This window comes from Hyla sarda, chromosome 12 (assembly GCF_029499605.1).
Source record: "Hyla sarda isolate aHylSar1 chromosome 12, aHylSar1.hap1, whole genome shotgun sequence".
Classification (NCBI taxonomy): Eukaryota; Metazoa; Chordata; class Amphibia; order Anura; family Hylidae; genus Hyla; species Hyla sarda.
Genome location: NC_079200.1, coordinates 54,397,707 through 54,420,553, shown reverse-complemented (window position 1 = coordinate 54,420,553; position 22,847 = coordinate 54,397,707). Strand labels below are relative to the sequence as shown.

At 46.1% G+C, this 22,847-nt stretch overlaps 1 protein-coding gene across 4 annotated transcripts in view; it reads left to right on the top strand.

Moving 5' to 3' along the window:
• LOC130296360 (piezo-type mechanosensitive ion channel component 2-like) overlaps positions 1-22,847 on the top strand; it is a 141,678-nt gene that overhangs the window by 65,742 nt on the left and 53,089 nt on the right. For all 4 annotated transcript variants that reach the window (XM_056547795.1, XM_056547794.1, XM_056547796.1 and 1 more), the window contains 10 exons: positions 1,171-1,347; positions 1,727-1,870; positions 2,054-2,254; positions 3,926-4,130; positions 8,824-8,925; positions 12,784-12,949; positions 16,565-16,808; positions 19,430-19,526; positions 19,599-19,761; positions 20,736-20,825. In XM_056547795.1, the coding sequence (XP_056403770.1) occupies positions 1,171-1,347; positions 1,727-1,870; positions 2,054-2,254; positions 3,926-4,130; positions 8,824-8,925; positions 12,784-12,949; positions 16,565-16,808; positions 19,430-19,526; positions 19,599-19,761; positions 20,736-20,825 (1,589 nt within the window). The remainder of the gene's footprint in view (positions 1-1,170; positions 1,348-1,726; positions 1,871-2,053; positions 2,255-3,925; positions 4,131-8,823; positions 8,926-12,783; positions 12,950-16,564; positions 16,809-19,429; positions 19,527-19,598; positions 19,762-20,735; positions 20,826-22,847) is intronic.

Sequence of the window (22,847 nt, the reverse complement as noted above, 5' to 3'; positions counted from 1 at the left end):
GGGTGATAGCTGACTTTTCAGAGTGTCAGGGAAGTCAGACAGGCCAGATCAGTAACAAAAGGGCAGAGAAAATACAAAATCGCAAACCAGAGACAAAATCCAGGTAAGCAAGGGTCAAATATAGAGAGCAACGAAGTACAAAGTCAACAGGCAAAGAAATAGTCACATCACAAGCTGATGTCAGGATAATCAGGTCAGGTCACAGTAGATACATGGAACAGGGCTTAAACCACTATTGCGGGCATTGGACAGAGTAACAAAGCAGTTTAAAAACTAACTCCCACTGCTGGGATATGTGAGCGTCACTGTCACAGCTGTTTGGCCCAGCGCTCCCACCTCCTGATAGGGCTGCAGCATACATGCCTCTTCCCTACCTAACCCATCCCTTTCCAGCATGATTAATGTACAGGGCTCAGTGCTGAAAGCCAAACATTTACATTAATTATGCATAGAGGGGCAGGGTGGGGGAGGGAGGAGGTATGCATGCAGCAGCTCAGCCCGGGCTCTATGACTTTTGAATAAGAATAAGGAAAAGATGATTTAGTAACTTTGCAAACAACCATCAGCCAAGAGACAGTTATCATTTTTTTAATCCGTTTTATCTCCCTATCATCTATCTGCCCATGTCCGCAACCCTGAGAATGATATAGAGCTGAATGATTCTCATTATCACTGTAATATACTTTTATATAACTGTGATAATCAGGAATCAGGCCTATTAAAGTGATATTCTGAGTAAAAAATGACTTCATATGTGTCATATTGTGGGGTTGTAAATGTTGCAACCCCCTGTGGCTCTCTGAAATGGGGCCCCCGGGCCTTTGTTATGAATAGGGTTACAAACTGTGTGTGCCCACCATAGCTTCATTCATTGTCTTTAGAGCTGCCATACCTAGCAGAGTAGAATGCTCACCTACCTCCTGTAGCTCCCATAGATCTCTTACTTATCACTTACCCTGGATATAAGGGACACGTAATGTTGATTTGGAATACCCCTTTAAGTAACAATTAGGAATTTGGATGCATGAGTAATGGTTTTCTGAAATATCTGCATAGGTAGAATGGTTTGGGACTCCGGTGCTATAGAATGTCTTCTGATCCAGGTTATGTTCCGAAGATTTATTATTGCCAATGAATAGTGACGCCTCAGTACTTGTTTTGTATTCCCAGGTATCTCTGATGAACTGCCTCTTCTACATGCCTTGGGTGTTTGCCTTGCCATACTCATACCTCCGTCCATACGCTTCAAACATCTCCACGGTGTGGTCCTGTGTCATGGTCATCTGCAAAATGATGTATCAGCTTAAGTTTGTCAAACCACTGGAGTTTTCTTCCAATTGCACTGAGGTCTGTCCCTTTTTGAACAAAGGCGATTCTGTGGTGGGCGGAGGAGGGAGCGCAGGGGAATCATCCACAATATTTTTGGGAAAAATGCTGCCGTATTGAAGCAGTTTTTTTTTTTTTTCCAGTTCTTAGACCCAAAGCCAGAAGTGAGGAATATTCAGCAATAAACTACATCTCCTTCCTGTTAGATCCACTTCTGGGTTTGGGCTCCAAAAACTGCAGTGACCTTTTTCCATGCAACCATTACTGATACAAGGGCTGGTTTATGTTGTACATTTGATATCCTCTCCTTTCATTTTAGATCTGGCTCTGCTAACGTTTTCCAGTTTTGGTGGTTCATATCATTTTTTTAATTTAAATGTGCCTTTCCTTTTCATTTCAGGGCATGTACCACAATGGAACTCTCTACAGCCCAATCTCAAAAGAGCTGCTACAGAAATCTATACTATATATTGCCCCTGTAGACCCAGCTCTGTGGTGTGGAGGACTAAGAAAATGTGCAGATAGTGTTCTACCCTGCCTCCAGGTAACTCCTGGTTCAATATTTCTCCACATCCACCTAGACTCCTTATCCTTACTCCTCTATTACATGTGAGTGACCAATGTTTTCCATAAGTACTCAGGACGTGCTGAGGTAAGTATGGTATATGAATTCATTCTATATAAAAGTCTACTTTACTAATATTTGATTGCATTTCCTTCTCTACAGAACCATCTGACTGTTCTTGCTCTGATGGCTATCGAGTCAACTGTGTATCGACACCAGCTCTATTATCGTGTCCACAACAAGCTCACTACCCCCATCACTGGAAGCATTTTTGACAACATCACCCGCCTGCATCTTGATTATGGTCTTGTCGACTGTTTTAAATATTTTGTCAATTATTTCTTCTACAAATTTGGTCTTGAGGTTAGTATTAGGATACTAATAAAGGGAAGCTGTCATGTTAAAAATGAAATCCATTCTGCAGACATTATATTACAGAGCAAGAGGAGCTGAGCAGATTGATATATAAAGTTTTATGGGGAAAGTTCCAGGATAACTTATCATTTATTCATGTAAACCTCTGCTCATTCTGGGATAAGTAGTCAAGTGGGCAGCCCTACTCAGTGATTGACAGCTCTCTACATGCACACTTATACAGACACCTGTGAACCGCCCACATGACTACTTAGCCCAGAATGAGCAAAGAGTAATAAATGAGAAGTTATCCTGGAACTTTTCCGCCAAAACTACACACCAAGCTGCTCAGCTCCTCCTGTTCTATAACATGATGCCTGCAGATTAGACTGCATTTTTAACACGACAGGTTCACTTTAAGAGTATTTAGACACAGATGACAAAAAGTGAAAATGTTGACAGTAACAAGAAAGCATATTATGGCTGCCATCTTTTCTACATTTGCCTTTCTAAAGAGAATCTGACCACTCTTTTTGCTGCTAATAGCTGCAGACACAATTAGATAGCTGTCAGGGTGTAAAAGTTAGCACTAGCTTTCCTGGAGCTAATGTGGGTTGTCTTTTAGTTTCTTAGTCATGTGCCAAGAAGGTCGACGTGGGCTGTTAAAGGGCCGCAGCCTGGCACGCCTCCTCACTCACCCATACCTCCTGGACCCCCCTTGACTAACAAATGGGATCCTGTACATCAATCAATCAAGGAGAGGCTGGAAGGTAAGGGCGAGCAAGGAGGTGTGGAACAACCTTAAAGGGGTACTCCGGCGAAAAACATGTTATCCCTATCCTTCGGATAGGGGATACAATGTCTGATCGCGGGGGTCCCACTGCTGGGGACCCGCATGAACTCCGGAGCAGCACCCCGGTCATCCGTGCACGAGGCGAACTCCGCTCCATGCTGGATGACTGGTGACTACAGCCGCCACACCCCTCCATTCATGTCTTTGGGAGGAGGCATGACGGCTGCATACTAGACATCATGCCCCCTCCTATAGACATGAATGAAGGGGGCATGGCGTGACGTCACGAATATGGAAACTCCAAACTTCCGGACACTGCTGCCACTGTGTGCCCGGAGATCAAGATCAGACCCCCGCGATGAGACATCTTATGGGATAAGATGTTTTTCACCAGAGTACCCCTTTAATGGCTATCCAAAGGTCTTTGTAACTCTTGCATCCAAAAAAGCTGACTGATTCCCTAAGTGATTCCCAAAGTCCAGTAAGTGAGTCCGGGACTAGCACTTCTCAGTGCTCACCCCTGTCTTATTAGACTCCTGTCTGAAAACAGAGAGGAGGGGGTTAGAAAGCAGCCTGCAGTAATTGGATAAAGAGACCCAGCACAGCAGACTCAGGGAGGAAGTCAATGCTTAGTGAGTGAGCTCAGTGCTTGCTTTGGACATGCTCTTTCCTGAGCCAGTTGATGTCAGAGTAAGTGAGCAGCAGAACGGAGGGATTTGGGCGTCACATACAGAAGCTAGACACATAACCATGTAAAGAAAGCATCTGCATGACCTAGTGAGTAACATATAGAAGCATAATTTGTCCTATGATATGACAGGTACAATTAAAGGCTTTATTAATAATGTGGTAAAAGATATCTATGATAAACTTTTTTTTTCTTTTAGGTTTGTTTTGTGATTGCAGTAAATGTTATTGGCCAGCGAATGGATTTTTATGCAGCCTTGCATGCTGGCTGGCTGCTGTACTTGCTATATTTGCGTCGGAGAAAGACTATTGCAGAAGTCTGGCCAAACTACTGCTGCTTCATAGCCAGTATTATGACTCTCCAGTATTTACTCTGCATTGGCATTCCTCCAGCATTCTGCACAGGTAAAGTCTCATTAGTTTGGCAATACTGTGGTGGTGGGCTAATGGCGTGTATATAGACTGTAGGGTGGTGTGACTGAGGTAAATGTTCGTGACGCCAGGAATGTTAACCACACTCCAAGGTAAAGCGGTTGTCACGATGCCGGCTGGCAGGTAGTGGATCCTCTGTGCCAGAGAGGGATTGGCGAGGACCGCGCTAGTGGACCGGTTCTAAGTCACTACTGGTTTTCACCAGAGCCCGCCGCAAAGCGGGATGGTCTTGCTGCGGCGGTAGTGACCAGGTCGTATCCACTAGCAACGGCTCACCTCTCTGACTGCTGATGATAGGCGAGGTACAAGGGAGTAGACAGAAGCAAGGTCGGACGTAGCAGAAGGTCGGGGGCAGGCGGCAAGGTTCGTAGTCAGGGTGGATAGCAGAAGTTCTGGTACACAGGCTTTAGACACACAAAACGCTTTCACTAGGCACAAGGGCAACAAGATCCGGCAAGGGAGTGCAAGGGAGGAGACCAGATATAGCCAGGGAGCAGGTGGAAGCCAATTAAGCTAATTGGGCCAGGCACCAATCATTGGTGCACTGGCCCTTTAAGTCTCAGGGAGCTGGCGCGCGCGCGCCCTAGAGAGCGGAGCCGCGCGCGCCAGCACATGACAGCAGGGGACGGGAACGGGTAAGTGACCTGGGATGCGATTCGCGAGCGGGCGCGTCCCGCTGTGCGAATCGCATCCCCAACGGCCATGACAGTGCAGCGCTCCCGGTCAGCGGGACCGACCGGGGAGCTGCAGGGAGAAAGACGCCGTGAGCGCTCCGGGGAGGAGCGGGGACCCGGAGCGCTAGGCGTAACAGTACCCCCCCCCTTAGGTCTCCCCTTTTTTTTGTCCGGTGACTGCCTCCCCTGGGATGAGGACACCGGGAAGGAATGGATGGTTTCCTCAATGGCAGGCAGTACAGCAGGAGTAGGAATGGGGAGGGAGGGCAGAGGGTGAAGCTTGGCACGGGGCAGGGAGACACAAGGACGGGAGCCATGAGGGGACACAGAGGCTTGCCTGATGGGACTGGGAGGGGGGGAGAGGCATTTCCTGTGGCAGGCAGAGTCCCTAACGACCTTAGGGGGACCGGATACAGGAGGAACCACAGGGTCACGGCAGGGAGTACTGGGAACCGGTTTAAGGCAGTCCTTGGAACAAGAGGGACCCCAACTCTTGATCTCCCCAGTGGACCAGTCCAGGGTTGGGGAATGGTGTTGAAGCCAGGGTAGTCCAAGGAGAATTTCGGAAGTGCAATTGGGAAGGACCAAAAATTCAATTTTCTCGTGATGAGGTCCGATGCACATTAGGAGGGGCTCCGTGCGGTAACGCACGGTGCAATCCAACCTGGCTCCGTTGACCGCGGAAATGTGGAGTGGCTTGACAAAACGGGTCACCGGAATGCGGAATTTATTCACCAAGGACTCCCGAATAAAATTCCCAGAGGCACCAGAGTCCAGGCAGGCCACGGCTGAGAGGGAAGAGCTGGCTGAAGTAGAAATCCGTACAGGCACCGTGAGACGTGGAGAAGCCGACTTAGCATCAAGAGACGCCACACCCACGAGAGCTGGGTGCGAGCGTGCGTTTCCCAGACGTGGAGGACGGATAGGGCAATCCACCAAAAAATGTTCGGTACTGGCACAGTACAGACAAAGATTCTCTTCCTTACGGCGATTCCTCTCTTCCAGGGTCAGGCGAGACCGATCCACTTGCATGGCCTCCTCGGTGGGAGGCCTAGGCGCAGATTGCAGTGGAGACTGTGGGAGAGGTGTCCAGAGATCTAAGTCTTTTTCCTGGCGGAGCTCTTGATGTCTCTCAGAAAAACGCATGTCAATGCGAGTGGCTAGATGAATGAGTTCATGCAGGTTAGCAGGAGTTTCTCGTGCGGCCAGAACATCTTTAATGTTGCTGGATAGGCCTTTTTTAAAGGTCGCGCAGAGGGCCTCATTATTCCAGGATAGTTCAGAAGCAAGAGTACGGAATTGTATGGCGTACTCGCCAACGGAAGAATTACCCTGGACCAGGTTCAGCAGGGCAGTCTCAGCAGAAGAGGCTCGGGCAGGTTCCTCAAAGACACTTCGAATTTCCGAGAAGAAGGAGTGTACAGAGGCAGTGACGGGGTCATTGCGGTCCCAGAGCGGTGTGGCCCATGACAGGGCTTTTCCAGACAGAAGGCTGACTACGAAAGCCACCTTAGACCTTTCAGTAGGAAACTGGTCCGACATCATCTCCATGTGCAGGGAACATTGCGAAAGAAAGCCACGGCAAAACTTAGAGTCCCCATTAAATTTGTCCGGCAAGGACAGGCGGAGGCTAGGAGTGGCCACTCGCTGCGGAAGGGGTGCAGGAGCTGGCGGAGGAGATGATTGCTGCTGAAGTTGGTGCACAATGGTGGACACTTCCGACAGCTGGTGGGTTAGATGGGCGATCTGTCGGGATTGCTGGGCGACCACCGTGGTGATATCAGAGATATAAGGCAGAGGGACCTCAGCGGGATCCATGGCCGGATCTACTGTCACGATGCCGGCTGGCAGGTAGTGGATCCTCTGTGCCAGAGAGGGATTGGCGAGGACCGCGCTAGTGGACCGGTTCTAAGTCACTACTGGTTTTCACCAGAGCCCGCCGCAAAGCGGGATGGTCTTGCTGCGGCGGTAGTGACCAGGTCGTATCCACTAGCAACGGCTCACCTCTCTGACTGCTGATGATAGGCGAGGTACAAGGGAGTAGACAGAAGCAAGGTCGGACGTAGCAGAAGGTCGGGGGCAGGCGGCAAGGTTCGTAGTCAGGGTGGATAGCAGAAGTTCTGGTACACAGGCTTTAGACACACAAAACGCTTTCACTAGGCACAAGGGCAACAAGATCCGGCAAGGGAGTGCAAGGGAGGAGACCAGATATAGCCAGGGAGCAGGTGGAAGCCAATTAAGCTAATTGGGCCAGGCACCAATCATTGGTGCACTGGCCCTTTAAGTCTCAGGGAGCTGGCGCGCGCGCGCCCTAGAGAGCGGAGCCGCGCGCGCCAGCACATGACAGCAGGGGACGGGAACGGGTAAGTGACCTGGGATGCGATTCGCGAGCGGGCGCGTCCCGCTGTGCGAATCGCATCCCCAACGGCCATGACAGTGCAGCGCTCCCGGTCAGCGGGACCGACCGGGGAGCTGCAGGGAGAAAGACGCCGTGAGCGCTCCGGGGAGGAGCGGGGACCCGGAGCGCTAGGCGTAACAGCGGTTGCTGGTGCCAAGTGCCGGGTAAAGAATACCTCCAGTGCAAGGTTAGGGAAACCATTTGAAATTTTACTTGAACAATTGCAGACAGATGGTACAAACAGTTCAGTAGTAGTATAATTTGACAAAAGGATGCAGTAGGAAACCATAGTTGCATTAACTGGCACTTTGGGACTTTAATGAGATGTGATTTATACTTGACTAGACTTTACTTGGACAGACTTTACTTTGCGAGCCTTGGCATGACTAGACTTGACTGTATCAGACTCGACTGAATTATACTTGACTTGGGAGCTATGACTGCCTTGCGCTGCCTTACAATTTGGAATCCAAATGGGTGCTTACCGCCAGGGTGGACTTTAGTGGACAGGAGTGGCTGGAGGATCTTCACACACTTTATCCGTGGTTTGGCTTTGGGGCTGTGAGACTCTTCTGTTCTCCCCGAAGCTTAGGCTTGACTGGACTGATGACCTGGTTGGTGGTATCCTAGTGATGTCGCTCAGAGATAAGAATTGTTGGAACTGGGTCTTTGGGCCGGTCTCCATGTGGTGAGGAACAGATCACACAGCAGAGGTCTTGCCTCAACCTCTACCAACTCTAGACTAAATAACTAAATCATCCCTGTCTGATCAGACGTGGGTGGAGAAGGGCAGAAGGCCCTGTTCGGCCAAAGTTCACATGTGATTTCCTATGCATCTTCTACAGAAATAAAGTTAACTCTTTCTGTGACAGCAGCATACAATTACATTAAACAGATGCAAATGCATAAAAGAAAAATCACAAAATACATGACATGTTAACCTGGAGCTGTGGGCCAGGGCGGACACCATAAAATGACATCCACCTGACAGGGCAGGTAAAGTAGAGTATTCCGCACCAGTACATCACAATACTACCATCATGCATAAGACATTCTCTAGCAGGCAGCCAAAACCACAAGCAGATCCACTTCATAGACGGTAAAAATCTGTGGAATAAATTTGAGAGTCTTATGGGTATGAAAAAAATCAAACCTGTGACCATAGGTGAAATATATGGTATAGCTTTAATAGAAATGTTTATCCAATTATACGTCTTGATCAACATCATGGAAACATAGAATCTTCTATATCAGTGTTTCCCAATCAGTGAGCCTCCAGTAGTTAAAAAACTACAACTCCCAACATGCCCGGACAGCCAAAGGCCCGGACAGCCAACATGCTGGGAGATGTAGTTTTGCAACAGCTGGAGGCACACTGGTTGGGAAACATTGCTGTACATCCTTGCTTGGTTTTCTGTGCATGTATTCATTACAATATAACTGGTATTATATGCACCCCTTAAGCCCATTTGACAAAACTGACCCAATATATAATTTACTATAGCGTTTGAGAGCACCGTTACATTTCCTGTTACACTCTTCTGTATAGTACTACTTATTCTGCCTTTTAAGGTTTCCTTGTTTTGTGATACAGATTACCCATGGAGGACGCTGCAACTAAAACCCAGCTCAAACCTTATCAAGTGGCTGTATCTTCCGGACTTTGCCAGACGGCCCGATCCAGGATTTATATTTTGTATGTGAACTGACAGTGCAGTCCTACTCTGTGCACATAATATAGGCATTATATAGCATTAATGAGATTCTGCCTATACTTTTTTGTCTTTTACATGGTGGGTGCTGCAGGAGGTGGTCAAGAAACACAAAATACAGTCAAACTGTCTGTTTTTAGGCTAGGGTCACACACAGCGTATCCGCAGAATATTTGGCAATGTGATGCGCTGTTATCAGTCACAGAATGACGGAAGAGCGAGCTCCCTGCTGCGGCCGGGTAGCTCTGCGTGTCTGCTCATGACTGCCATCTGGAAATCTGCCGCTACGAGTGGACACAAAGAGCTAGAGGGAGCTTGCTCTGCCATTGCTCTGTGACTGCCATCAGCGCATCCGCAGTGGCAAATACGCTGTGCATGCTCTGTGTGTGACCCTACCCTTATATAGCATATGTAACTTCCACTAACTTTAATGGAAGTTGCATTAACAGCATAGCAAGCTTTATCAAAGTCAACAGGTGTTACACAAAATAGCTGGTGTAATGAAGAAAACTGTTTCCCTGTAGGAGAATGTGACACACTTTTCTGCTTTACAGCCAGCTTCCTCTTACACCCTAACCTCTAACCCTAATCCGAACCCCAATCCTAAACCATAATCCTAACCCCTAATCCTAACCCTTACCACTAATCCTAACCCTTACTCCTAATCCTAACCCCTAATCTCTAATCCTAACCCCTAATCTTAACCCTAACTCGTAATCTTAACCCCTAACAGCGATCAGCACTGAGAAGAGCTCAAAAGCTCAGATCACATTCGGCTACAGGTCACAGTTTTTTTTACCAGCTCAACTGTTTTTGGCTTCCAAGCCACTTCTGGTGGCCACAACCAGACCTCAGGGGGTTGTGGGGGGCCTAGATCTCAAAATAGGTGTGATTCCCAAAAGTGGGACCTGAATGTATCAAACATCTATGGCATTAATGTCAAGATGGAAATACTAGTAATTATTTGTAGTAAGAGAGACACATATAGTGACTTATCTCATAGTGACCTTGATCTTCAGCCTAAAGGGGTACTCCGGCCACTGAAACTTATCCCCTATCCACAAGATAGAGGATAAGTGTCTGATCACAGGGGGCTCCGTATGCGGGGCCCTCACCATTGGAGACAAGCACAAGTGGCGGCCTGCTCAACCAATCAGCAGCTGGACCCTGGAGTTCCTCTTTTAAATATTTCGAATATTTCGAAAGAAGCGATCTGATTGGTTGCTATGGGCAACTGGTTGACTTTTCCTCTGAACAGGTTTTGATAAATCTCCCCTAAATTATGTTCTATTTTCTTGGCTGTCAGTGAAATCAGTCCACGGAGATGCTTTCATATCCAGAGACTTATGTTGCATTGCATCCTGGGGAAGGTAGTTTTTTTTATAACACATTACTGTACAGTTCCTGGTATAGCAATAAAAAGCCCTATAGACACAGAACAGGTTGGGAGACTTGAGCATATAACATTTTGGCTGATAATACTCTAAGATGTTAATATCTGTCCATTGTCTTTCCATTGTCTGACAGAAAATGGACATTTATTAAACAACAGATAAACAATGGATCATTGTCCTGCCATTGTGTAAGGTTAGGCATTAAACAATGGACAGAAAATACACCATTGCCTATCTATTGTCTATGCATTGTCTAATGTCTATTATCTGTCCATTACTATTGTCCATTCTCTAATGTCTGTCTGTTATCTCACTTTTACTAATGTCGGATTCCTGTCCATTGTCTGACAATAGATACAATGAACCATGTTTATTATTTGTCAGACAGTCATTATACATTGGTCATTCATTAGACAAAGGACAGTCAGACAGGTCTGAAAAATTGTCTAATGTATCTCAATTAAGATCTGTCTATAAATAAATATCTGTCTATTGTCTGTCCATAGTATGGTGTTCATACAGTGGCCCAGATTTATCAATCTGCCTCAAACCTAAACTGTCTGGGTTTTACCTTAGGAACCAATCACAGCATTTTACCAGAGTTTGTTTAGATATAAAACCTGAGCTGTGATTGGTTGCTGTGGAAAAACCCAGATAGTTTGGGTTTCAGGCAGATTGGTAAATCGGGGACATTGTCTTTTAATTGTCTTATGTCTACCTATTGTTCGAAAGACATTAGACAGACAGTGGGTCATGACAGACAGTGGGTCATGGTCTGCTCATTGTCTATTGTCTGTCCATTGTCTATACATTGTCTTTTTTTTTTTTTTTTAATCAACTGGTGCCAGAAAGTTCAACAGATTTGTAAAACACTTCAAATAAAAAATCTTAAAGGGGTACTCCGGGCAAAAACATCTTATCCCCTATCGAAAGGATGGGGGATAAGATGTCTGGTCTGGGACCCCCCGCGATCTCCCTGCAGCAGCCCGCATTCTATGCGTAGCTGCGTCTGAAGTTTTGGAAACCTCTGGGCTTCCGAGACGGGGATGTGACGTCACGCCACACTCCATCCATCCATTTCTATGGGAGAGGGCGTTGCGGCCTTTACGCCCCCTCCCATAGAAATGAATGGAAGGGGCGTGGCGTGACGTCACGTCCCCGTCTCGGAAGCCCAGAGGTTTCCGAAACTTCAGACGCAGGTTCGCATAGAATGCGGGCTGCTGCAAGGAGACATCTTATCCCCTATCTAAAGGATGTTTTTGCCCTGAATACCCCTTTAACCCTTCCAGTACTTTTTAGGGCTGTATACTACAGAGGAAATGTTTTTCTTTTTGGATTTCTCTGATGTCACGACCACAGTGCTCTCTGCTGACCTCTGCTGTCCATTTTAGGAACTGTCCAGAGCAGGAGAACATCCCCATAGCAAACATATGCTGCTCTGGACAGTTCCTAAAATGGACAGCAGAGGTCAGCAGAGAGCACTGTGGTCGTGACATCAGAGAAATCCAAAAAGAAAAGCATTTCCTCTGTAGTATACAGCCCCTAAAATGTATTGGAAGGATTAAGATTTTTTTTATAGAAGTAATTTACAAATCTGTTTAACTTTCTGGCACCAATTGAAAAAAAAAAAAAAAGGTTTCCACGGGAGTACCCCTTTAGGGGATAAGATGTTAGATCGCCACGGTCCCGCTGCTGGGGACCCCGGGGATCGCCGCTGTGGCACCCCGCCATCATTACTGCACAGAGCGAGTTCGCTCTGTGCGTAATGATGGGCGACACAGGGGCCGGAGCAGCGTGACGTCATGGCTCCGCCCCTCATGACATCACGGCCCGTCCCCTTAATGCAAGTCTATGGCAGGGGGCGTGATGACCACCACGCCCCCTCCCATAGACTTGTATTGACGGGGCGGGCCGTGATGTCACGAGGGGCGGAGCCGCGACGTAACGATGCTCCGGCCCCTGTATTGCCCGTCATAACGTGCAGAGCGATCTCGCTCTGTGCAGTAATGATAGGGGGGTGCTGCAGCAGCGATCCCCGGGGTCCCCAGCAGCGGGACCTTGGCGATCTAACATCTTATCCCCTATCCTTTGGATAGGGGATAAGATGTCTAGCGGCGGAGTACCCTTTTAAGCAATAGACACACAACAGACCATTGTCTTATGTCTCTCTATCACCTGTCCATTATCTAATGTTTGTCCATTTGGCAAGACACTGGGCCAACATTAGACAACTGGCAGACAGTGGATCCGTGTAGAGAAAAGAAAACAACTGTACTGTTGTTGAAATTAACATATTCATATATTTAATATATCTTTAAATTGTAGTTAAATGGATACTCTGTCCCAAGACATCTTATCCCCTATCCTCCGGATAGGGGATAAGATGTCTAGGGGCGGAGTACCCCTTTAAGACGTTGACACTATTGTATTCTATCCATTCTTGTCCAGATGATGCCATGCTGCTGCTCCTTGCTTCTCTACAGTGGCAGGTATTTGAGGATGAGAACTTGGCCTGTGTGCGAATGCTAGCTGGTGATAACATTGAGATTAGTAGAAACTTAGATCCAGGAGATCTGAGCCAGTATAGCCCTGTGCCCAACTTCCTTCACTGCAGGTGAGTATTGACCAGCATATGTCACCTCTAAAATACTGTTTTCTAGTTAGATTTTTTTTCTTCTTAAATATATTAGGGGAGATTTATCAAAACTGCAGAGGAAAAGTCGCTGAGTTGCCCATGGCAACCAATCAAATTGCTTCTTTCATTTTTCAGAGACGTTTTCAAAAATGAAAGAAGCGATCTGATTGGTTGCTGTGGACAATTGGTCAACTAACCCTCTGCACAGGTTTTGATAAATCTCCCCCTTTATTGATAGCAAACAACAGATATGTGTTCTTAAAATAAAGAACAGGTTTAAGCAATAGGAATATTTATAGAAAATCTGTCATCAGTATCACCTGCACTAACCTGTCATACAGTAGTACGGGATACTGATCAAAATACTTACGGCGTCCCGAACCGTCACATCGTTCCGCAATTTCTCTTTTTTGGTATATGCAAATTAGGTCTTTGGGGCATGGGCGAAGCTATGAACCGAGCTCCGGGCACTCTAACGTCATCTTCGCCGGGAGCCGTTCTCAACCGAATGCAGCTTCCGGGTTTACCCAGGAAGCAGCGCATGCGCCGTACAGTAACATGGCCGTGCAAGCAGGGAGGGGGATTATGAATATGGATGAGCAGGGCGGAGCGCTGACGTCAGGGTGCCCAGAGCTTGGTTCATAGCTCTGCCCATGCCCAAGGACCTAATTTGGATATACCGAAGAAGAGGAATTACGGTGGAACGGCGAGACAGTTTGGGGCGCCATAAATGTCATTTTGATCAGTATCACCCACAATACAAGCCTGTATGACAGGTTAGTCTGGGTGATACTGATGAGATTTCCTTTAAGGCGATAAGTTAATTTGAGTTATTTACCCTGCAGCCGAACACACATGATTTAGAGAAATGGAGCTCCTGGTCTCATGTAATATAGACTTACTGTGCGGGTGTAAAAAACAGACAAGGGCAATTGAAAACAATGGTTCTAATGTGATACGTAGCTGCAAGTGCTCTACATTTTACTAATATGCGGCCCAAAATGTACTCCAAAATATACAATTCTACACAAAAGAGAGGGCAGAGTCACCAATAATCATAAAAAATATATATACTTTATTGATATGCATTAAAAGGCATGATTTTGTAATATAAAATCACATGACAGGTAAGAATCTCCGCTGACTGGAGAAAAAGGGCGTCACTCCAGAAGGTTCACATCACAGAAAACCGCATAGATAATATAGAAATAACTGTTCCTCATATTGCAATATTCCGATGTGGAAAATACCACAATTTATTTATTTATTTAAAGTATTTATTTCAGTTTCGCAATTTAATGAACAAACACCATCCACGGTGGAACAAGATAGAATATATACAACAGACTCTGTAAGGTCTCAGAGACCGGCTCCAGCACTGTGACAGAAATAGAGTATGCATAAAATTGCGCCAGAAAAATGGAAGGGCACATCTGAGACCCGACCGGAGGAAGCCCAACACATACAGACACACACACTCAAGCGCACATCCGAGTAACCCCCCCCCCCCACACCAAAACACAGCCCCGTCCCGTAAAGAACAGCAGCCCACTTAGAAAACCTATTGGGATAGTCTAGCCAAGGGGTCCACCGACACATCGAGCAGAATCCAGGGGATCCATACCTTGTCAAATTTCTTAGGGCACTTATGACTCACATATAGAGCCTGGTATAACGGGACATATTTGTTAACCAAAGTTAACCAATGAGACAGTGTGGGAGTGGGAGTGAGAAAGAGTTGTACTGCCCAGGAGAAGCTCCACCTCAGAAAACACAGGAGTAAATGTCAGGGAGCCAAACTGCGCCTGAACCGCATGCATCAGCTGAAGATACATATAAAAGGCATTTCCAGGGATGCTATAATGTTCCTTCATGTCGGAGAAGGATAAGAAAACCTGATCCTCCCCAAGCAAGTGGATCACAAATTTGACACCATGAGAACCCCAGAAACTGGCCTCCTGTAACCCATGTAGGTGAGGTAAATGTACATTCCCCGACAAGGGTGCCCTAGGAGATACCAGAGGCTGCGGAAATTCTCTCAAAATCACGGACCTAACTTTAGCTATAGTTTGAAGGGGAATAGGAAAGGAAGAGTGAGAGTGATACCTGTAAAGTGTATTAGTAAGAGCTTCAGAGGAACCCATAATTGCTCCAGCCAAGCCCCTCGCCGAATTTGACAGATCCAAATCGATCCACCATGCTGCATAGACCAGTTGGGAGGCAAGAAAATAGTTATGGACATTAGGGGCAGCTAAGCCGCCATGCCGCTTAGGAGCCCGGAGGAGAGCCCGACCAAGTCTGGGAGGTTTTTCCTGCCAGTAGAAGGATCCCAGAGCACCACATAGTTCCCAAAATATTTCCTAGGGGGGAATCATGGGAGCTAAATGGAAAAGATGAATCTTTTTAAAAATACTGATCCTGCCAGCTAAAGAGAGAGGGAGTGAGGACCAGGCAGACCGCCGCACCACAGTGGAGCATAAAAACAGCTCCAAGTTCAGGGAGAGAGAGTCTGTCAGGGACGCAGTCACCTCCACCCCTAAATATTTACAACGGGAAACCAAATGCATCCCTGCCAGAAGAGAGGAGGGGAGGGGAAATCCAGACAAAAGTGCCATTAGGGAGGACTTAGCCCAGTTGACCCGCAAGCCTGAAATTGAACTAAACCAGTCAAGTAGATCAATAAGGGACAGGAGAGAACCCCCAGCATCTGCTAAATATACCAGAGTGTCATCTGCATAAAGGGAAACATTCTCTACAATAGACCCCCTGGAAATACCACAGATAGTAAGGTCCCTGTGTATGGCAAAAAGGAAGGGAAATAGCGGGCACCCCTGCCTCGTCCCATGACCCAGGAGAAAGGGAACAGAAACATCCAAGTTAGTTCAAAGAAAATTCCACTATTTATAATGTGCAAACACATAAGAGCAGATATATACCACTTGTTAGTAATATTATTCACAGAGAACCGCTGGAGAGACGCCACCCCAACATACGTTTCAAGTTTTCCTTTGTCCTGGGGGTCATGGGCGACCTGGGGGTTCCTGTGTGGTTGGGCTTACTTTCCTATTTTGCGTTTAGAGGGCTTTTTAAGTTTTGTGAATGTATCACAGAATGTAGCTGTGTGGTAGGTATAATAAGTGGTTTCATTTGGAAACAGCACAGACAGTATATTAATACATTTGAAAAACAAGGTTTAAAGTTGTACTCTGTTGCTAGACATCTTATCCCTTATCCAAAGGATAGGAGATAAGATGGCTGATAACGGGGGTCCGGCCACTGTGACCCCCCTGATCTCTGTGCAGGCACCCAGCGTTCTGAACATTACGACTCAATGTCTCGTCACGTCCCCTTGTGACATCACACCATCCATGTCTATGGGAGGGGGTGTAAGGGTCCCAGTGGTCAGACATCTTGTGATGGGGATAAGAGGTCTAGCAATGGAGTACCCCTTTTAAATGTTATTTCTGTGTAAAAACTGAAGTTTGCATTTCATTTGTGTACTAAACTATTATACTGTTATTAGTATATAGATGTATAACTTTCTACTAACCCAAACTGCAAAGAATTTAAGTATTGATATTTCATTCTCTACAGGTCCTATCTGGATATGGCTAAAGTGGTGATATTTAGTTACCACTTCTGGTTTGTGCTGTGTTTAATTTTTATCACTGGTACAACCCGCATAAATATACTGTGTATGGGATACCTGATGGCCTGCTTCCATTTCATGCTGTTTGGTGGTAGCCTTCTGTTGAAGCCAGTCCGCCATGTTCTGAAGCTGTGGGACTATCTCATTGTCTACACTGCTTTTGTAATTACCATGAAAAACCTTCTTTCGGTAAGTGTGGAAAAAATATTATTTTTAGTAGCACAGCCTATTGTGAAAATCATTATCATCCTTGTATGTTTTAGTGTTTGGTTTGACATAAATGAGTTAAACTAAGTCCAGACATGGTAAAAGAGCTGTGGATTATCTGCAGCAGCAATTCTGCAACAAATTGTACAGATCTGGGTCACCAAATTGTACATCCCCAGATTCCCTGTTCCTGTATAATACTCAGCGGTAATGCTTACAGTACAGGATGCATTGATGCTCAATAAGAGTGACAATTGATCTATGCTCTGTGCCAAGCCAGACCGTGCCATTTAATCGAGAGATTGTCACTGCCAGTGGGGGCCAGGGGAAATTTCTTGAGCAACAGTCTTTAAGGGATTGGATTTGATACAGTTCTAACCTCAGTATCTGTCTCATTGCAGGAGGCGGACACCATCATAACGTTTAATAGAACAGGAAATGCTAGGGTGTAAAGGGAGAGGTATTAGCAATAGAAAGAGGGAAGTGCTCAGGCTGCTGTATAGAACACTGGTGAGACCACACTTGGAGTATTGTGCGCAGTACTGGAGGCCGTATCTCCAAAGGATATAGATACTCTAGAGAGAGATCAGAGAAGATACTAAACTAGTACATGGATTGCAGGATAAAACTTACCAGAAATGGTAAAAGGATCTTAGCATGTAAAGCTTGTAAGAAGGACTAGACAAAGGGGATATGATAGAAACTTTTATATACATAAAGGGAATCCACAAGGTAAAGGAGGAGAGGAGATTTACAGCTGGGCAAAAAAGTATTTAGTCAGCCACCAATTGTGCAAGTTCTCCCACTTAAAAAGATGAGAGAGGCCTGTAAGCATGATGTTTCCACCCTCATGCATCACAGTAGATATGGTGTTCTTTAGATGCAACTCAGCATTCTTTCTCCTCCAAACACGAAGAGTTGAGTTTTTACCCAAAAGGTCTACTTTGGTTTCATCTGACCATATGACATTCTCCAAATACTCTTCTGGATCATCTAAATGCTCTCTAGCAAACTTCAGACGGGCCCGGACATGTACTTGCTTAAGCAAGGGGACACGTCTGGCACTTCATGATTTGAGTCCCTGGCGGCGTAGTGCATTACTGATGGTAGTTTTTGTTACTTTGGTCCAATCTCTCTGCAGGTCATTCACTAGGTCCCCCCCGTGTGGTTCTGGGATTTTTTCTCACCATTCTTTAATCATTTTGACACCACAGGGTGAGATCTTGCCTGGAGCCCTGTCAGGATTCGGCAGGCTGGAGGTGGATCCTCTGTGTCAGAGAGGGATTGGCGTAGACCGCGTCGGTGGACCGGTTCCAAGTTGCTACTGGTTTTCACCAGAGCCCGCCGCAAAGAGGGATGGACTTGCAGCGGCGGTAGCAACCAGGTCGTATCCACCGGCAACGGCTCAACCTCCCTGACTGCTGAGATATGCGCGGTACAAGGGATGAGACAAGAGCAAGGTCGGACGTAGCAGAAGGTCAGGGCAGGCAGCAAGGATCGTAGTCAGGGGCAACGGCAAGGAGGTCTGGAACACAGGCTAGGAACACACAAGGAACGCTTTCACTGGCATAATGGCAACAAGATCCGCAGGGAAGCGCAGGGGAAGTGAGGTGATATAGGGAAGTGCACAGGTGAAGACACTAATTAAAACCCATGCGCCAATCAGTGGCGCACCAGCCCTTTAAATCGCAAAGACCTGGCGTGTTTTTGATCTTTTTTGGTTAAAATACAGGGCTTTAATTGGGAAAGGGGCTTTTTTTTTTTTTTTTTACACGTCATACTTTTATTGAAGAACTTTTTATGTTATTTTTTACACTTTTGACAGCTGATACTATGCTGTAATACATTTGTACTGCAGCACAGTATGACCTGATGAGCTGCACACACTACAGCCTCTGGCTGGATCTCACAGGCTTCTGTTGCAGGCATACAGGAGGTCATGATCTGACCTCCTGCTGCCATAGCAACCAACAGCGACACGCAATCGTATCGCTGCGCCTCCGTCGGTGAACAGGGGGAGAATGCTCTCCCTGTCAACACCATAGATGCCATGATCAGGATTGATCACGGCATCTAGGGGGTTAATGCTGCTGGGACCGGCGCGATCGCGGCTCCGGCAGCTGCAGCGGGACTCCGGCTGTGATTAACAGCCGGGTCCAGTCGCCGATCTCCTGCACTGCCCGCGGCAGTGCCGGAGATCGCTAGAACGTATGCATACGTCCAAATACGCAAACGTTTCGGATGATTGGACGTATGCATATGCCCTATAGCGGGAAGGGGTTAAATAGGTCCAGACCAGGTGTTCAATCAAGGTCAGCTGACCAGTCTCAGCAGACAGGTGTAACCAAAGCAACAAGACCAAACACATGCTCCCAGTGCAAGTTAACCCTTCGGTTCCTTACAATGTCACTCAAAGTTGAGGTATACCTATGATGAAAATTACCGGCCTCATCTTTTTAAGTGGGAGAACTTGCACAATTGGTGTCTGACTAAATACTTTTTTGCCCAGCTGTATTTCTGACTCTGACTTTGTATTCAGGTTATCGCTTACATCAAGAAAATGAACATCCACTATTCCTTTTATTCCTTATTTCTTTTTCTAGATTGGGGCCTGTGCCTACTTAGACAAACTGATGAAGAATAATTGTTGGCTCATCCAGACATTTAGTATGTTTTGCACTATCAAAGGCTACGACCTAAGTAAGTTCTATTTTATAATTGGTGTGTGATGAATGTTTCTTGGAGCGTCATTATTAATACCTTGTCTTGCAGCGATCCCATCTGATCAAACGTGTGAATTGCCGGAAAATGAAGCTGGAATTGTATGGGATGCGATCTGTTTTACATTCCTGTTGATCCAGCGTCGTGTGTTCTGCAGCTATTACTTCCTCTATGTGGTGGCAGATGTGAAAGCTTCTAAACTCCTGGCTTCACGGTATATGGGTTAAATTAATTCTTATATACATTTTTCTTTAAAACTTGACTCAAGGTTATTTGGCTTAACTGTAGACAATCCTTACCTAGACCAAGCCCCCTCCACCCAAATCAACTGGTAGTCATGGTGGGTTTTAATTCTCTTAACCCCAGTAGTCAGCTAAACTAAGAGATTGGGAATTTTATCCTATGGCATGATTTATGGATAGTATGAAATGATTTCTTAGGCTGCATTCACATCTCGTTTCTGCAATACGGGTCCCGTATCCCGTTTCTGTACAAAAGAAGTATGTCTCCAAACCAGACCGAAACGTATGCAACCGTATGTAACTGTATATGCCTCCTCACGTTTCTAAACCGTATACGGTTTGAAAACGGATGCCCGTTTGCATACGTTTTAATATGTTTTCCTTGAAAAAAACGGATACGGTTTTATGTTTGTCAACATTTTAAATAAAGTTCTTCTTTTTTTATTGAATTCCCCCCCCCCCCCCCCCAAAAGAAGAAAAACAGTATTGTGCAAACCGGATGTAACCGTACGCACATACGGTTCAATACGGTTACCATAGAACTCTATTTTAAAATAACCGTATACAGGTTGGATCCGGTTTTTCAACCGGACTTCAAACCATAGTAGACTACGGTTTTGTGTGCGGAAAACAAACGCATACAAGCATAAATGAAGCAAAACGTACGCAACCGGATGCTACGGTTGTCATACGGTTGTCAATGTAATGTCTATGCATACGGTTTGGGATACGGTTCAATACGGTTTTTTTTTTGCTGAAACCGGATACGGCAACCGTGTTGCAAAAACGAGATGTGAATGCAGCCTTACAGTTAGTAAATGGGGATACAAAGGTTTGGCAGGAATGTAGCTGGCAGGGAGAAGAGGCGGCTGGCCAGGCATGTGTCCTTGGTACTGGGTGCCATGGGTAAGATAACAAGCCATTCTTTCTCCTTTTGTAAAACCAGAGGGGCAGAGCTATTTGAAGAGAAAGTTAAGAAAGTAGTGGCTGTTCGTCTAGAAGAGGAGAAGAAATGTGCCCAGTCAATGAAAAAACAGTAAGTGCTAACTGATATATAAGGTGTAAATAAAAGGTGCGTTGTGTCTTTTCCTTTGAGCCTTATGTTTCTGCTAGAGGTAGGTCATGTGATATATTGCATTGTCTGATGACATTTTTAGACTCCAATATTTGGTGTATGTACAGTGCTGTGCAAAAGTTTAAAGGGGTACTCCAACCCTAGACATCTTATCCCCTATCGAAAGGATAGGAGATAAGATGTCAGATCGCGGGGGTCCCGCCGCTGGGGACCCCCGGGATCTCGGCTGCAGCACCCACCTGTTGCGGCTTCCGGAAACGCTGGAGGCTTCGGCTCCCGACCACGGTGACGTGAGATTGTGACGTCACGACTCCGCCCCCGTGTGACGTCACGTCCCGCCCCTCAATGCAAGTCTATGGGAGGGGGCGTGACAGCCGTCACGCCCCCTCCCATAGACTTGCATTGAGGGGGCGGGGTGTGACGTCACACGGGGGCGGAGTCGTGATGTCACAATCTCCCGTCACCGTGGTCGGGAGGCGTTAGGATGAGAGCCTCCAGCGCTGCCGGAAGCCGCAACAGGTGGGTGCTGCAGCCGAGATCCCGGGGGTCCCCAGCGGCGGGACCCCCACGATCTGACATCTTATCCCCTATCCTTTGGTGTAAAAACGATTCTGCACAGTGAAAATGCTTTCAATAATAGAAGTGTTATTTTAATCAATTTAACAAAATGCAATTGAAAAGAAGAGAAAACTAAATCGAAAGAATATTTGGTGTGACCACGCTGTGCTTTCAAAACAGCATCAATGTACAGATGTGGGGGTCATATTAATACTTCCAGGAGTTATTCTTCTTCTGTACACTAAAGATAGTTCTTAATGACCTGTATTGGGTAGTTGTCCTCCTGCAGAATAAGTTTGGAGCCAGACGCCTCCCTGAAGGTATTGCATGATAGATACAAATCTTACCTGTATTTCTCACTAGTTAGGACTTAATCGTGACAAAATCTCCAACTCCATTTGCTGAAATGCAGCATGAAACTTACAAGAAACCCCTGTCATGCTTCACTCATTATTGTACAGTTCTTCAGCCATTAGGTGAACAAACTGCCTTCTGTTACCGCCAAATATTTCACATTTTGACTCATCCGTCCAGAGCACCGGATGCCATTTTCTGCACCCTGTTCTGTTTTTCTGCATAGTTGAGTCTAGAGATGAGCGAACTTACAGTAAATTCGATTTGTCACGAACTTCTCGGCTCAGCAGTTGATGACTTATCCTGCGTAAATTAGTTCAGCCTTCAGGTGCTCCGGTGGGCTGGAAAAGGTGGATACAGTCCTAGGAAAGAGTCTCCTAGGACTGTATCCACCTTTTCCAGCCCACCGGAGCACCTGAAGGCTGAACTAATTTATGCAGGAAAAGTCATCAACTGCCGAGCCGAGAAGTTCGTGACGAATCGAACTTACTGTAAATTCGCTCATCTCTAGTTGAGTCACTTGACCTTGTTTGTACATCCAAGTTATGTATTTTTGGCCGCCTCTAACCAGACTTCACAATATTAATAAAAGTCCAGCAATGCCATCAGAACTTGCTGAAACTAGTGGGACCCAGGTTAGCCCATCACCTGAAGAGTGAACTTGGGTCCCACTGGTTTCTGCAGGTTCTGATGACATTGCTGGACATTTGATTTTTAAGGAAAGTAAGAGTGATGTGTGTTTTATCTGCTGCACTTAGTTTTCTTATGCCTATCCCATGCATGTTTAAACCCCTTCACTGTATTTGCAGCGACCATCTCTGCAGGAAGGCTATTCCATGCATCCACTACTCTCTCAGTAAAGTAATACTTCCTGATATTACAGCATAAACCTTTGCCCCTCTAATTTATAACTATGTCCTCTTGTGGTAGTTTTTTTCCTTTTAAATATGCTCTCCTCCTTTACCGTGTTGATTCTTTTTATGAATGTAAAAGTCTCTATCATATCCCCTCTGTCTCTTCTTTCTTCTATACATGTTAAGGTCCTTTAACCTTTCCTGGTACGTTTTATCC